General features: G+C 54.2%; 1 protein-coding gene across 4 annotated transcripts; it reads left to right on the forward strand.

Annotated features, from left to right (window-relative positions):
- Window positions 1-4,298: 4,298 nt before the first annotated feature.
- Window positions 4,299-13,465, forward strand: PELI3 (pellino E3 ubiquitin protein ligase family member 3). 4 transcript variants are annotated; one of them, XM_039244672.1, is made up of 8 exons: window positions 4,299-4,411; window positions 5,524-5,676; window positions 6,216-6,287; window positions 8,847-8,976; window positions 9,602-9,703; window positions 10,534-10,728; window positions 11,061-11,249; window positions 12,496-13,465. In XM_039244672.1, exons 2-8 carry the CDS (start codon window positions 5,525-5,527, stop codon window positions 13,063-13,065), a joined length of 1,410 nt encoding a protein of 469 aa, XP_039100603.1. In that variant the 5' UTR covers window positions 4,299-4,411; window position 5,524; the 3' UTR covers window positions 13,066-13,465. The 4 variants fall into 4 exon arrangements, with proteins under 4 accessions (XP_039100603.1, XP_039100602.1, XP_039100604.1 ...); XM_039244671.1 differs by lacking the exon at window positions 6,216-6,287 and adding an exon at window positions 6,334-6,411; XM_039244673.1 differs by lacking the exon at window positions 6,216-6,287.
- The last annotated feature ends 2,951 nt before the right edge of the window (window positions 13,466-16,416 follow it).

Consider the following 16,416-nt stretch of genomic DNA (forward strand, 5'->3'; position numbering starts at 1 on the left):
AGTATCTTGAAGATCTAACCACCAGTACCTCAGAATGTCATTGTGTTTGGAGATAAGGCCTTAAAAGAGGTAAGTTAAAATGAGGCTTTTAGGATGGGCTCTCACCCAATCTGATTGATGTCCTTATAAGATGAGATCAGGACACAGACATGCACAGAGGAAAGACCATGTGAGGACACAGCAAGAAGGTGGCCATCTGTAAGCCAAGAAGAGAAGCCTCAGGAGAAACCAGAGCTGCTGCCATCTTGATCTTAGACAAGACTTTTTATTTTACTTTTTTATTTTTTTTTAATTTTTTTAAAAATTTTTTTAAATGTTTTATTTATTTCTAGGAGAGAGAGAGACAGCGTGAGCAGGGGAGGGTCAGAGAGAGAGGGAGTCACAGACCGAAACAGGCTCCAGGCTCCGAGCCGGCAGTCAGCACAGAGCCCGACGCGGGGCTCGAACCCACGAACCGCGAGATCATGACCTAGGCGAAATTCGGACGCTTAACCGACTAAGCCACCCAGGCGCCCCTAGACAAGACTTTTTAAAAGCTAGCATTGTGGCCTATCAGTGGGTTATTAAATTGATTTCATGAATCCAACCAACATTTTTAATGAAATAAAATAGAGGAGAAAAAATAACCAAGTACATTGCATGCAGTAAAGATATGTATTGTCTCATAACACTTGTGTTTCCCTTGTGTGCCTGTGTGTGTGTTTTGGATCACAATAAAAAAGTCTTTCTTACTAATGTCCATCAAGGAACAGAGAGAGAGAGAGAGAGAGAGGAGAGAGAAGAGAGAAAGAAAAGAAAAACTACTGTAGTTTCAGCTGGAACAAGTCCCTGCCGGTTCAAATCGCAGACTGTGAGGGTTTGGTTGAACCACCACATCTTATTTTAAACATTTTTCATTGTAAAATATCATAAACAAACAAATAGCTTATACAACATAAATATACAGTTTACCAAACTGTTAGAAAACAAGTACCCAGGTGATATCACTCAGTCAAGAAACTGAACAGCACCCTGGACAGCACCCTAATGCTTTCCCATGTGCTCCCGCCCAATTATGATCACCTTTCTGATTTTTCTGATTTTTGTGCAATTGACTTTCTTTATTTTTATTTCTAACATTTAATTTCTCTTGATATACACCTAGGAGTGGAATTCCTGGCTCATGTGGTAACTCTATGTTTAACTGCTTGAGGCACTGCTGGACTGTTCCTAAGCAGCTGCACCATTTTACATTCCCGTGAGCAGTGTGTGAAGGTGCCAGATTCCCCACATCTGGATAACACCTGCCTGCTTTTGTCTCTGTCTACGGGTTATCGTTTCCTGTTTCTTTGCATGAATTGTATTTTTTTTTGTTGGAAACTGAAGATTTTAATTAATATAGTGTAGCAACTCGGTAGTAGTCCACCCCCTCCAGGGCTTGTTATTGTTATTTGTCTGTTTAGTGACTGGATGGATTATTTTAGTGAAGTCTATCCCCTCCTTCCCACAGTCTAAATATAAAGCCCCTGTCATTGGTCCTCAGGAAGTGCAGCCTTGGGTATTCCTACAGTCACCCTGGGATGACAGTGGTTTGGGTAGGGCTCTCTTTGACTGAGTCTTTTCCTGGCTACACCCTGCTGTTAAGGCCAACTGAGTCCTCTGTTGTTTTCAACAATGAATGTCCTGGGACATAAACTGCTCCATAAACCGATCCAATCAAATCTGGACTCTTTGAAGGAATAGGGTTTGGATCCCTGAATCTACCTGAGGGTTCAATCTTTTCTCAGCTTCCATTCCCACTTACAACAGGGCCTCAAAGACAGAGCTCAGCATCTTTGGCCCTTCCTTCCCCTCTCCAAATCTCTCAGCCCAGAGAGTTCCTTGTTGCTGCTGTTGCTGTTTTCAGCATCTTTTCGGAAATAGATACACAAATATTCTTCCAAACTGCTTATGCCTGTCCCTCGTCTTCAGACAGCTGAACCCAAGAACTGAAGAAATAAAGATTGTGTCTTGTTCCTTATTTGTTACTTCTTTTTCCAATAAGGTCAAGATCTAGATTGAAGAGAAAGAAGGGAGGGGTTGATTTCAAAAATACTGCAAATTTTTATCCCACCATAGGTAAGTGCTATTATTGTTCCCATTTCATAAATAAGGAAGATGAGATCTAGGGAGATTGAGAAGCTGGAGTTCTGGAGACAGAGCCAGAAGTCAAGGTTGGAAGTTGGGCACTTGTGTCTGTTGGCAGTGGCCCAACTCTCTCTTCCTCGCCCCCACCTGGGCGATGCTGGGGCCAAGCCCACCCCAGGCTTCCGGAGGCCCCTTGTGGTCTGGCTGTGCTCTGCATGAAGGTCTGGTGCCAGCGGACTAAACCACAGGAGAAATCTCTGAGTCCTGCAGTACCCTGCAATCTCTCTCAGCCCTTCCTCCCTGCAGTCTGGTGTCAGATGGTAGCACTGGGGCTCTGATCAATCCTCAGCTATGTACTTGACTGGCTGTGTGACCTGGGGCAAGTATCTCTTCTCCCATCCCCTGAGCTTCAGATTCCTCATCTGTGACCTGGAGATTCCAGCGGTTATTGAACATGTGTTCACTGACGGCCTTCTCTGGCAGGCAACGTGCTGGAAACTGGGAACGCAAAGGGGAGTGAGACTGTCCCAGTGTCCCTGTGTCCCATGGTGGCTGTGCATACCTGGCATGGAGGTGGGCATATTGCAGGCATTCAGGGAAGGGAGCTCTCCTGTGGTGCAGGATTTGCATGATTTGCTGCTGACAGCCCGGCAGTCCAGCCTCCTTGGTGGTGGCCTCTCAGAGAGCCTCTCTTTGATTAATGAGTGCCTTTGTCCCTAAAGGACGTGCTGCTGGCTGCCTTCATGTTTCATCCGGCTGCTAGGGCCCCCAAACAGTTGGCAAAGCAGTTGGTATCATGGGCTATTTTTAGGTGGGGGAGTTAGTGGGGTGTGTGGATGTGGTGGGGCCCAGGAGTAGTCCAGGAGACAGGGAGCTTTGCAAGCAACAAGATGAGGGGCGAGCAGGAAGATTGCTCTCTCTCTCAGGAATGTGTGGGCAAACTTTCAATCTCCTTCATGACTGGGGCCAAAGACCGCCTCCTCTGCACAGCCTTCCTTGATTTCCTCAAGTGCACCGAAGACTCAGGTTAAAGGTCTACTCTCTGGTCTTCCCCCAGCTCTTGGTTATGGTTCCAAACATACTGAGAAATAATGTGCCATAGGGATCTTATCTGATGCATCTCTGGGTCTCTCCTGCTCTGCACCTCTGAGTCCCATCCTGCCATTCCTCACCAAAACAGCAAGGTAAAGAATAGAAGTTAGGAGTCCAGATTTTGAAGTCCCACAGCTGAGACCTATTCTTGGCCCCTTACTAGCAAGATAGCCACGACCAAGTTAGGTTTGTACAACTGTTTCCTCACCTGTAAAATGGGTGATTATCGTGCCTACCTCCTAGAAATTAAAGGGTTTATCTTGCTCAAAGCACAGAGCATAACACCTGGCATAGATTGACAAATCTCTTGCAAGCCCAGGCCCAGAAGGAACTGCACCCTTCAAAGCCCCCCTTCTGGCTTCTCCGGTATGGTGTGCGTGCTGGCGGGAAAGAGAGAGGTGTTCCCCGACATCCGGGGGTCTAGAGCCGGCCTGAGGCAACCCAGCGAAAAGAGTGGAGAGAGTGGAGAAGCGGGGCTGAAGACAGGCCTGCGAGTCTAGTCAATTGTAGCATTTTCCCTCAGCCTCCCTGCGAATGCACACCCCCTCCTCCGACTCCTCTAGTATTTTCCTTCTCTCCTTCCCGCCTCCGCTTCTCTCTAATTCTGCGGCTACCCCAGATGGGAAGCGGGGTCTCGGGGTGGCGGGCGGGGGGGGTTGCGGAGAGCAGGTGTACAGTCCCCCGCCCAAGGTGGGGAAAGGGGCCTTCCGCGCAGTACAAAGACCCCGGCTTGCGGTGGGGGAGGGGGCGCCCGTGTCTCTGGGAGAACCCGGAAGTCCCCAGAAATGAGTGCGGGGTCTGGGGGGAAGCCTGAACTGGGGGTATGGGTCTCACAGATACAGGGGAGTCCCCGAACCAGTGAAGATGGGATAGGGAGTTCCTGAGACAGAGTGTGGGCGGAGCTTCCCACTTCGGGGGCGTGGTTAAGGAGGGGCGTGGTCTCCCAAGAAGGGGCGGGGCTCTGTTGACTAGGGCTAAGCTTCGCCGCAAGGGGCGGAGTCTAGGATGGGGCGGGGATATAGGGGCGGGGCCTCGGGACAAGGGGCGGAGTGTGGCGGTTCGCGCTCGCCCCCTCCCCCGGCCCCGGGTGTCCCCGTGACGAGGCAGCGCGGAGCCGCCGCGGGCCGGGCCCATCCCGCCGCAGCGGCCCGGGGGCCGAGCAGGGGCGAGGCGCGGAGGGAGCGGCGCCGAGCGGGGCCGGGAGCGCGGCCAGGTGAGACCGCTGGGGCGGAGGGGGCGGGGGCTGCGCCGGGCTGGCCCCGGCAGGCGCGGGGGGCGTGTTTGCGTGTCTGAGGGTGGCAGGGGGAGTGGGTCCGAGGGCTGGCGCAGGGGGCTGTTTGCGCGCTCGCGGGTCCCAGGTGGGCTCTGCGCCCGTCCGGGCACTGCCCGCGGGGCTCGGGGTGTGCGGGACTGTGTGCGTGCGCGCGCGTGTTTGTGGCGAGGGGCCGCCGGCTGTGTATCTGCGTATGCGCTGGGCCGTCATTGTGCCTGCCCCGGGCGCGGGGCGCGGGCCTGCCCCGGCGCAGTCCCTCCTGCGCGGGCATGTTTTCCAAACAGGCTTCCTGCGGAGACTGGCTCTGCTGCAGCCCCAGCCGGAGGGGGGAGCGCCGCCCCCACAGGCCTCCAGAGACCCGGGCGGCCCTGGGACTGCAGACAGACACCTGAGGGAGGGAGGTGGCGCGCACCCGGGAGGGGTCCAGAGGCCCGCCCGCCCGGCGAAGCCAAGATGGGGAGACTGAGGCAGATGGATGGGGAGGGCAAGGTGGCCAGACAGGCGGACATGAGGAGGAGGGTGGGAAGAGAGACGGCGAAAAGGACAGCCCCGGGAGGACAGAGAGTCATTGAGGAAAAAGACAGACAGACAGAGGCCCAGACCTGCAAAGGGGCTGAATGATTAAGACAGATAGATTCCAAGAACCCGACGGAAGGGTTACTCTGAGGCCCCGGGGCCAAGAGCCAAACCCAGAAACTGAGTCTAAGATGATGAATAGGGGTCCTCTAACTCTTGAAGTGTCTCTCTTCCAAGCACATCCCAGACTCTGGGGTCCTAGCCAAAAAGAAGCCTCTGGTCACCCCAAGTTGGTCCACACCTCTGGCCCCACCAAACATTCTGACCCTCTGATCGTGGGGCCCTTCCCCGGTATCCCAGCAACCCCGGGGCAGTTTAAAGGAGGCAGAGGTGGAGTGGTTGCCATAGCAACAGAGGTGGTGAAAGGTCACTCTGGCCTTTGCCTAGGTGGCCCTGGCAGCAGGCCTGAGCTGGCTTTGATGGGGGTTGGGATGAGAGGCTGCAAAATTCTTTTTCTCCTCTCCCACGCTGCCCAGAATGGTGCTAGAAGGAAACCCTGAAGTGGGGTCTCCCCGAACCTCAGACCTCGGGCACCCAGGGACCCAGAGCTCTTGTGTCCTCTCTTCTCCTGGTGAAGATGCGCAGCCAGGCGAGGAGCCCATCAAGTATGGCGAACTCATCGTCTTGGGGTGAGCAACCCCCGCCCAGGTGGGGCAGGGCACCAGGCATCCCCCAGGGCAACCAGACCAAAGGCCCCAGCTCTCCCCACATATGACCTTCTGCTGTTTGTCTTGCCTCACCTTCCCAGCTGAGAGACAGAGCTGACCAAACCCACCTTGATTCCTATTATTTTATCTTCCCATTTTTTAAAATAAATTGCTGAGAAAACTCTTACCTGCCCACCTAAGTTTCCAATCAGAAAAAAAGTAGCACCCTCTGCCTTTCATAAAGCACCTAGTATATGTAGTCTGGGGTAAAGACCTCTGGTTCTCCAGCAAAAATGCTTGGTTCAAATCCTGCCTCTGCAAGTAGCTTAACTTCCCTGTGCCTCCATTTTCCCATCTTACAAACAGGGATAGTAATGATACCTCAGAGGGTTTTAGGAGGAATGAATGAGGTGATTTCTGTAAAGCACGTAGAACAGTGCCTGGCACAGATCAAGTGTTCTGGGAGGCAGGCTTGTGCCAAGCCCTTTCATGGACATTATTTCATTTCAATCTTCACAAAGATGCTGTGAGGAAGGAGGTGAGGAAACCGAGGCTCAGAAAGGGGAAGTGACTGGTCCAAGGGCACACAGCTGGTAAGTGGCAGGGCTGGGATTTGGACCCAGGTCTTTCTTACTCCAGGTCTAGTGCACTGTCACTAAGCCACAGCCGACCTCACGCTACAGATGAGAAAACCAAGGCCAGGAGAGAGGAAGCGATGTGAGTTGGTGGTGGTTGGGTAAACCGCATCCCTTCCTGGTCTCTGCCTGACCAGGATCCCTGCACCAGCCACTTAGCTCTGCCCCCAGGCACAGATCACTCTTCTTCCTTCCCCATCCACACCCCCTTGTGACCTCTCTCTCTGCCGTGTGCCCTGAAGGAAATATTTGATAAGCTCTGCTGTCATTATGATTATTTAGAAATAATAGTGGCTACTGTTTGCTGACATGTACACGCCATGTGCTTTTTTCCTAATAATAATTGTGAACATTTATCAAGGGCTTGCTGTATATCTGTTGCACTTTGTGCCAGGCATTTTTTAAATGCTTTATCTCATTTAGTTCTCGCAGTGAAACTGCGGGGTAGGTCCTGATGAATTAGCACCATTTTACAGAGGTCAGGTGATAAGTGGAAGAGCCAGAATTTAAGCCAGGCCCATCTGAGCCCCAAGCCCGTGTCCTGAACTGCCCCACACCCCATAGGTGGGAAGAATTTACAGGGCAAAAGTGATTCCCCTCTAAGGGATGCCTGCATGATAAGAGCAGCTGCTTGGTGGCCCAAAGGAAGACCAGACTTCCCAGTTGAGGGTGAGGCCACTGATGGGGGAGAGCGCAGACGTAAGGGTATAGCCCCTCTTGACGGCTGTTTATTCTCTGTAGAGCAGTGAAGCCCCACGCTGGTTACAGAGCCACTTGGAGAGCACGTTGAAAATACTCATTGACAGGCCTGTCCGAAACCTACAGAATCAGAATCTCCATGGGTACAGCCAGGGAATCTGTATTTTATTTTATTTTATTTTATTTTATTTTATTTTATTTTATTTTTTATTTCTAGGAGAGAGACAGCGTGAGCAGGGGAGGGTCAGAGAGAGAGGGAGACACAGACTCTGAAATAGGCTCCAGGCTCTGAGCTGGCTGTCAGCACAGAGCCCGACGCGGGGCTCGAACCCACGAACCGCGAGATCATGACCTAAGCGAAAGTCGGATGCTTAACCGACTAAGCCACCCAGGCACCCCAGGGAATCTGTATTTTAATAAGCTCATGAGAAGGCACTGATTCAAGTGGTCCTTATCTGTATTTGGCAGCTCTTCATCCTGGGACTAGCTGCTCCAGATCCTTCCATGGCTCCCTAGTCTTCCAGAATAAAGTCCAGGCTCTTAAGCTTGGTGTTCAGGGTCCTTCTACCAGCTTCATCTTCCTCTACTATAGCTTACCACCCAAATCACCACTCCCTGATCTCACCAAACCCTGCCAGCCTCATGGCCTTTGCTTGGGGTGAGCCTTCCCTTGGGAAGGGCTTCTGCAAGAAAGGCCGGAGTGAGACGACCCGAGTTCAAATCTCTGACTTTTTCACTTACTAGCCTGGAACCTCAGGCAGGTCCATTTACCTCCCTGAGCCTCAATTTTTCTCATTTGTAAAATGGGAAGAAAGGCACTTGCCTGGCAGGACATTGCACAGATTCCATTAGGAAATTAATAACGTGAAGCACCAGGAACACGAGAGGCTCCAGTCCATGGCAGCGATCAAGGCTGTGACTCACCACATCTTTGCCTTCCACAATCACTCCCTCTGGAAAAGAGCTGGAAGGAAGGTAGAAGTTTGACATGTATGGATATACGGAGGTGGTGGCATTGTGGGTCTGTTTTTTCTTTCTTTCTTTCTTCTTTTCTTAAAGTTTATTTATTTTGAGAGAGAGAGAGAGAGTGTGAGCAGGAGAGAGACAGAGAGGAAAGGAGAGACAGAGAGACAGAGAAAATCCCAAGCAGGCTCCGCACTGTCAGCGCAGAGCCCAATGCAAGTCTCGAACTCATGAACTGTAAGATCATGATCTGAGCTGAAACCAAGAGTTAGATGCTTAACCAACCCTGCCACCCACGCACCCCTCTTGTTTTTTCTTCCATTCTAGTTTCCAGTCATACTTGTGGTGTAATAAATGACAGTTTGCTATAAAGGGTGAATACTTTCCAGTTCTTCAGGGCCCAGTAAAGGTGTTCCCTCTTCTAGAAACCTGATCTGAGGCCAGAATTCCCTTCTCTTGCCTCTGGGCCTGTGGTGCAGTTGGTGCCCAGGTTCCTTGAAAAGCTCAGGACCCCCGCTCCCCTGCCACTGTGGGCACAGAACTGACCTGTGGTGTGCCCCCGATGCCACTCCACCGCTCAGCCTCTGGTCACGCATGGCTCAGACGTCCAGGAAACACTGGTTAATTGAATGAAAGGTCTTTTGCAGCTACTCTGTTCCTCACCCTACTTCCCAAAGGCACTGATATGATATAGTAGGGAGGGTCTTCTAGTTTCAGACGGTTCTAGTGTTTGTTATGGTAGAATCTGCCCGGCAGCTAGAAGTTCCTCCAAATCTCTTGGGGGCTCACTTTCTTTCTTTTTTTTCTCTCTCTCTCTCCCTGAAATTCCTTCTTTTTAACCCTCCACATCCACAGCTACAATGGGTGTCTGGCAAGTGGGGACAAGGGCCGCCGGAGGAGCCGCCTGGCACTGAGCCGCCGGCCCCATGCCAACGGGGTGAAGCCAGACGTCATGCACCACATCTCTACACCGCTCGTCTCCAAGGCAAGCAGCCTGTCTCAGTAGACCTGGACAAAAGTCCTGTGCCCCCTGCCCAAATCCCAGGTCCTCAGCCTTCCCAGTCCTGACTGCCCACAGGCCTACTGGAGGGGGGAGCCCCCTGTGTCCTCACTCAATACCTCGGGCTACCAGGGAAGTGGTGCTGAGGGCATCCCCTGCGGGCACAGCGCTCTACAGCTTGCAGATTGTTCCTTTGATAACCAGACCCCAGCCATTGAATGGAAATTATCAGCATCATTTAGAGGCAGCCAAAGGCTCAGAGAAGGGATGGGATAGTCACACAGCAATGGCAAAGGAAAAGCCTTTGGCTTCAGAGGATTTGGGGGAAGACACATGGTCTCCTGTTTCCAACTGTGTGACTTTTGGCCAATCTCTTCTCCCGGAGCTGCAGTTCCCTCAGCCATAAACTGGGAATAATAGGTAGGTCTCCCTCTTGGGGTGGCTGTAGGGATCAGATAAGGCAACCTGAGTACAGTGCCAGCTGCACAGGACAGAGCTGCCCCTTTGCCGGGATTGGCCAGTGGGCTTTGGATTCCAGCTCCTGGCTCAGAGGCTCACACTTCTCCTGGCCCCATGCCCTGGGAAGTGACTTCTCCTTTCTCCCCACCAGGCACTGAGTAACCGTGGCCAGCACAGCATCTCATACACACTGTCCCGGAGCCACTCGGTCATAGTTGAGTACACACACGACAGTGACACAGATATGTTCCAGGTATGCGCAGGCCCCTCTGCAAGCCTCTTGGCCGCCGAGCCACTGGGCTTCAATGTGCAGCACTGTAGGCATTCCAGGGTAGCCCTGGAGGGCTGAAGGCCATGGTGAGGGTGTTTTTTTTTTTTTTTTGCGGGGGGGGGGGGCACTCAGTGCAATCGACTACTCTTCAAATGAGGAAGCAGGGCTTCCTATGAGAGGGCTGTTGACTTCCTGGAGCCACACAGCAAATCAGTGGCTATATCAAAATTTAAAACCCAAGACCAGACTTCCAAGCCCCGGGAAGCCATATAACTTAAGAGTTCAGAGTGCGGTGCGACAGTCATACTGCCTGGGTCGGATCCCAGCTCCATCACTTATTAGCTGGCGACTTCGGGCAAGAGTCACTTAGTCTCTCTGGGCCTCAGTTTCCTCATCTGTGCTGTGGGGCCCACAATATACCCACCCCATTGAATTATTGGGAAGATTAGCTGAGATACTGTCCATGATGTGCTTAGCACGGTGTCTAGTAAATTCAGAAAATTCACTATTTGCTGCTAATGTTTGAGCACTCCCAGACCATGGGTATTACCATGGGCTAGACACTGATCTATCAAAAAAAAGTCAACTCATTTTTATTGAGTGGGGGAGACAGAGAAGCCCCAGATCCTAGCAACTGGACTTGGAGACCCCAGCTGAGAGTGCAGAGTGCTTGGGGAGTTGGGATGCTACTGCCCCTTCCTCACTGTTTGGTGACCCTGCGTGTAGAGCAGCTACTGGGAACCCTAGGGTAGGAAGCCTGTGGGATTGGGCTGTGCACAGCAGCCCTGTGCTCGCCCTCCTCTTCCTCACAGATCGGCCGCTCCACTGAGAACATGATCGACTTTGTGGTAACGGACACATCGCCTGGAGGAGGGGCTGCTGAGGGCCCCTCTGCCCAGAGCACCATCTCCCGCTATGCCTGCCGCATCCTCTGTGACCGCCGGCCGCCCTATACTGCCCGCATCTATGCTGCTGGCTTTGATGCCTCCAGCAACATCTTCCTTGGAGTGAGTGAGCCCCTCTCCCCGCCCCCCAGGCAGGGACCAGCACTTTATCTGAGAGTGAGCAGAGGGGCAGGGTGGGGAGGGGCAGTGTCCTGGGGTGATGGACCAGCGGGCAGTCATCATAACCATGACCTATGCGGGCATTAGCAACGCCACTTAAAAAAATGAGCACAGCGAGACGCCAGGAATTCAGGTGATGCCCGTGGCCATGCAGCGCCCATTCTGGTCCTCTGTGGGCTACCTCTCTGACTGTGAGGGTATTAGAGCAGCATCCCAGGCTCGCGGCCTGCTGGGGGCCACTCAGGGATATGGTCTGATCCCACGTGTGGTCCCAGGAGCGGGCAGCCAAGTGGCGGACCCCCGACGGCCTGATGGACGGCTTAACCACCAATGGGGTCCTCGTGATGCACCCAGCAGGCGGCTTCTCTGAGGACTCGGCCCCGGGTGTCTGGAGGGAGATATCAGTCTGTGGGAATGTGTACACTCTGAGGGACAGCCGCTCGGCACAGCAGCGAGGGAAGCTGGTAGGTGGCCTGCTCCGTCCCCAACCCCCCATCCTTCCCAGCCCCTTCCCCCTGACCTCCAGCCCTCCTACACAGGGAGCTCCAACAGGCTTCATCTGGGGGTCATGTCCCACTTGCCCCACAGAGAGGACCAGACCAGCAGCTCCAAAATGTAGCCCGCATACTGCTGGAGGTCCATGGGGTGAGGTGCGATAAATGCACGTAAAAGCACTGTGCAGTAGCAGGTGGCTTTAGTCTCTTATGAGGATGACACTTGGCCCATGTGTGAGCCGTATATAGCGCAGAGTGTTGGCAGTTTGTAACGCGTCTCTCACGTTCGGACGGATTTAGCTTTATCCTCTACTAGCAGGAAAGGGCCCCTGGAGTAGTTCTGATGGAGGTGACAGTGAATGCTCCACGTGGCACAGATCAGAGAAGTAATGTTAGGAGCTGGGACAGAGTCCTAGAGAGAAGGTAGGGGCCTGCCCCAGGGCATGGGGCTAAGCGCCTCAAACGGGCCTCACAGACCTCCTTTGGGGCATGAGCACACCCGGCAAGCAGAAGGCAAAATCTCAGGGAAGAGCACAGCTTCTCTCTCCAGAGCACCGATTCTATGGGGAGATTTGCAGAAACGTTATCTTTAAAGATGATGCGTGTGAATATTTCACACGCTTGTTGAGTACCTACTATGTTCCAGGCACTGTTCCCGATGTTTGCATTGATTGATTCACAAGCACCACTTGAGATAATGGGATACAGACTCCATCTGGAAGATAAGGAAATTAAGACACAGAGAGGCTGAGTTACTTGTCCAGGGATGCAAAGTTAGTAAACAGCGAAGCCAGGATTCACACCCAGGCAGGTTGGCTCTAGAATCTTGGCTTTTAACTGCAGCAGCCGGTAGGACAGCTGCCTTGGGCGAAGCCCCTGGTGTGTCTCAGATAGAAGAGTTTCCCACTTCTGCCCTTAGGGGAGAGCTTGGGGGAAATCTTGTGTTGGTCCAGCTCTCCTGATCTGACAGATAAAGTGACCAAGGCCCACGACCCACCGGGAGGGACAGCGCATGCCTGGGAGCACTGACTTGCCCTCCCACATGGGTTCTCAGGCTTCCTGGGCCCTCTGCCCCAGCCCGCCTCACTGCTCCAGGGTGTTCTCTCCAGGGAGGTTCAGTGGGATGGACAGGTGGCTTGGCTGGGGTGATGGCTGCCCAACGGCCAGGAGTTCGGGGGCCTCTTGGGCAGTAAGGCCCTTCTGCTGTCTCTGGCAGGTGGAAAACGAGTCTAATGTGCTGCAGGACGGCTCCCTCATTGACCTGTGTGGGGCCACGCTGCTGTGGCGCACGCCAGCCGGGCTGCTGAGGGCACCCACGCTGAAGCAGCTGGAGGCCCAGCGGCAGGAGGCGAACGCAGCACGGCCCCAGTGCCCTGTGGGCCTCAGCACCCTGGCCTTCCCCAGTCCAGCCCGTGGCCGCACTGCACCCGACAAGCAGCAGCCCTGGGTCTACGTCCGTTGTGGCCACGTCCACGGCTACCACGGCTGGGGCTGCAGGAGAGAGCGGGGCCCCCAGGAGCGTGAGTGTCCTCTCTGTCGCCTCGTGGGACCCTACGTCCCCCTGTGGCTTGGCCAGGAGGCCGGCCTCTGTCTGGACCCTGGACCACCCAGCCATGCCTTTGCACCCTGCGGCCATGTCTGCTCTGAGAAGACTGCCCGCTACTGGGCCCAGACACCACTGCCCCATGGCACCCATGCTTTCCATGCTGCCTGCCCCTTTTGTGGGGCCTGGCTCACCGGCGAGCATGGCTGTGTCCGCCTCATTTTCCAGGGGCCACTGGACTAGGCTCTCCCGGGGCCCTGGCTGCCACGGCCCAGCTGCCCGGTCCCCCACCTTCTGCAGCCCAGAGGGAGCTCTGCATGTGGGACTCTACCTGCTGGCACATAGCACACCGGATAGACGCGTTGGATGGGCTCTGTTCCTCCCCTCTTTACTCCGGTCCCCCAGACCCCTCCCCCAGTCATAATGATGGGGCCCTCAGCACCAGCTCTGTCCTGGGCTTCCCTGGGGTGTCCCACATCATGCCGCCTACACTGTGTCCCTGGGGGAGTGAAGGGGCCGTGGGCCCCTGACCCCCAGCTTAGGCTGGCTGTGCCCCGAGCCTGCCGACCCAGCTCCAGATATACTAACCCTGCCACTGCCCTGGGTTCCTCTATAAACCTTGCTGCTCAGCTGCCCTCGCAAATCCCGCGTGTCCAGCATGAGTGCAGTGCCGCCAGCCCCTGCGTGAGCGGTGGGTGGGCAGCAGGCTGGGACTGGCATCTGCTGATACCCACTGTGGGCTGGACTGTACGCCAAGTGGGCTCTGGGGACACAGAGACAATCAGACTTGGTTCCCTGCCCGGTGGAATTCACAGTCTAGTGGACGACAGACCAAATTACTGAATGACAGCACAGTTTCCTGTGTGCCAGGATCAGAGAATGGTCAAAGGCTGTGGAGCAGGTCTTACCAGAAGGCGGGAGGGTGAGGGAGGCTCGAGTGGGAACTCCCCACAGGAGGGGGCGTGTGCTGTGGGCAGGAGGGAGGCTGAGCACAGGCTCAGGGAGGAGGAAGCAGGGAGCTGGGTGGGGGTTGAGTGGCTGGAGCAGTGAGGACGGGGCAGAAAGGAGGCTGGAGCAAGAGTTTGGGGCTTCGCTGATGGCCAAGATGCTGGAAGGGGGCTTTAGAACCTCACTTGTGGACAGTCAGGAGCAGAGGGAAGGGGGGACTCTCACAGCACTGGCTGTGACAGAGAGGCTGCTATTACCAAGTGCCCACCATGCCCCTTGCTGTGCTGCTGCTGCTAGTAACTATGTTAATGGAGCACTAACCAGGAGGTTTTGCTATTTAATCCTTACAATAACCCAGGGAGGAAGGTGTTACCATTTCTATCTAAGATTCTGAGATTAAGGCACACGCGCTGAGTCATACAGCTAGGAAGGATTCAAATTCTGGCCTTGGCCTGCCCTCCTCTCCATCGCACTGTGCTTCCTTCCTTGGACGGGGTGGGGGGTGGGGGTGGGGCAAGAAGTCGGGAGGTTAACCTGAGTCAGCTCAGGTTAAGAGGAACAGCATGTGCAAAGGTGCGGCAGGGAAAATGCTTGACGACAGAGGAGCTGGGCCTGGAGGGGCAGACATGAGGAAGGAGGGGTGTGGATGTTGGGCTGGGGCCTGGTGGCCCTCGGTTGCCATGGAGACCAAGTCTGAACTGGACCCCGACTCCTCTTGGCTAAGTGTCACTTCTCCCTGAGAGCCAAGGCAGCCTCAGTGTGCTGCTGGGGTTGCTTCCGGGCCACTCCTGGGGGCAGCAAGCTCGGGAGACAGGTGGAGATTCTGGAGATACAAAAAATCTGAAAACGAGGCTCTAAGTACAGGCCTGACCCGGGCATCATCCCCAGTTGAAGACAGCTGTTAGAGCCTTAGGGAGTACAGATTCCAAGGGGAGGGGTCTGCCCCAGGCCACACAGCTGGTGGGGACCACAGAGACCAGACCTAGGGCTCTTAAGGGACAGAAGGCACTGGTGGGTGGTGAAAAGGGGATGTGGTGAGAATTCTTATTTCCAGGGCATCACACTGCCACAGTTGGGGGGGTGCCCAGATGGGGATGTGCAGCTGGACGTGGGAGGACTGCAACACACACACACACCCCACTAGGAATCCAGCTCTTCCCAGTTCTCCTGACCCTGTTGGGAACGAGGCAGGGGAATGTTCCAATCCCGTTTCCAGCGGGGAACCTTAGACTCTGGGAGAAGAGACAAGCAAAGAGCATAGTACCATCCTAGGGAGAACTTGGAGGTAGTGGTGGAGGGTGATACAGTCCTGAACTTGGCCCAGCTCTGCCCCTTTCCAGTTCTTGGAGCCTCAGTCCCCTCACCTGTTAAATGGAATAGCGGTTACTACATCACCAGGTGATTGTGACTGTACAGAGAGCCCCTGTAACTCAGTAGGTACTTACTGTTACCTTCTCACATACCCCTCCTGCATTTCCATGGGGAGGAACCAAGGCTAGGGATGGTCATGACTCCAGTGAGTGGACTGCTCTGTATGATACTGTGTGTGTGTGTGTGTGTGTGTGTGTGTGTGTGTGTGTGTGTGTGTGTGTTTTGGGGAAAGTGGAGGGGACGGTGTGGTGGAAGGTATCAGTAAGGCTAGTCTCCTGTTCAGGGACACCTGAGGATAGGCTGGGTGGCCTTGGGAAAGTCAAGGAACCTATTAACCTCAATTTCCCCACCTCCTGCTGTCGATAAGATGATATCCTATCAGGGTTTTTGCAAGAATGCAACATCCTCCATGTTAAGCTGCTAACCCAGGACCTCATGTGCTCCTATTAACTGTGATCATAAGAACACAGCTTGGTTAAGGGTCCCAGGAGTACTGGGATCTTTTGCTAGCCTGAGTTGCCCACTGGTGGCTGGAGAATACTACCTCCTTTACTGGTGCACATTTCAAATTCGCTCAAGTCAAGGAAACGTACCCATCTTAAAGACAAAACTGAGGCACAGGGAAGAAGAGGGGTGACTTTCCTAAGGACATAGACCGATTTATTGAGCTCCTCCTTGTAATGATAATCAGCATCAGAGCCAACAGTAAGTACTGGTGTGTCAAGCAGGGCCTTGGGCATTTTCATAAATGAGAAACTAGTGCCAATGGTGGACAGGTGTAGACACAAGTATGGCAAGGAGAGTATGTGGACTTCAAGTATTCCCTTTCCCCAGTCCCTCTGGGCACAACACTAGGGGGCAGACTGCCCACTCATCACTTCACTCAGGATTACAACATCCCTCGGAGTGGGAGTGGGATAAGACAAGTGTTAGCCCAGCCCGGTTTTCTGGCTGAGGAAGCCAAGACTCTGAGAGGTAAAGTGTCCCACCCAAGGCCACACAGCCAGTAGGCAGTGGAGGCTGAGTCGACCTCGGATGGCCCGGCTCTGCCCACACTGACCCAGGACCTTCACAGTGCTCCCCATTCACCCCAGGCCTGGTGCCAGCACTTGTCCCGCCATGCCCCACCCAGGACACCCTCTGTGAGTCCAGCCAGACGTGCAAAAGTGGACCTCAGGCCCAGCTTTGCTTTTCGGGGTCACCCGCAGCCTCTCGCCCCTTAGAGCCGAGGAAACAAAGGCTCAGAGATGTTTAGCAGTTGCCTCCCAGGCCCCT

This window comes from Hyaena hyaena, unplaced genomic scaffold (genome assembly GCF_003009895.1).
Source record: "Hyaena hyaena isolate Hyena2069 unplaced genomic scaffold, ASM300989v1 scaffold_248, whole genome shotgun sequence".
Lineage (NCBI taxonomy): Eukaryota > Metazoa > Chordata > Mammalia > Carnivora > Hyaenidae > Hyaena > Hyaena hyaena.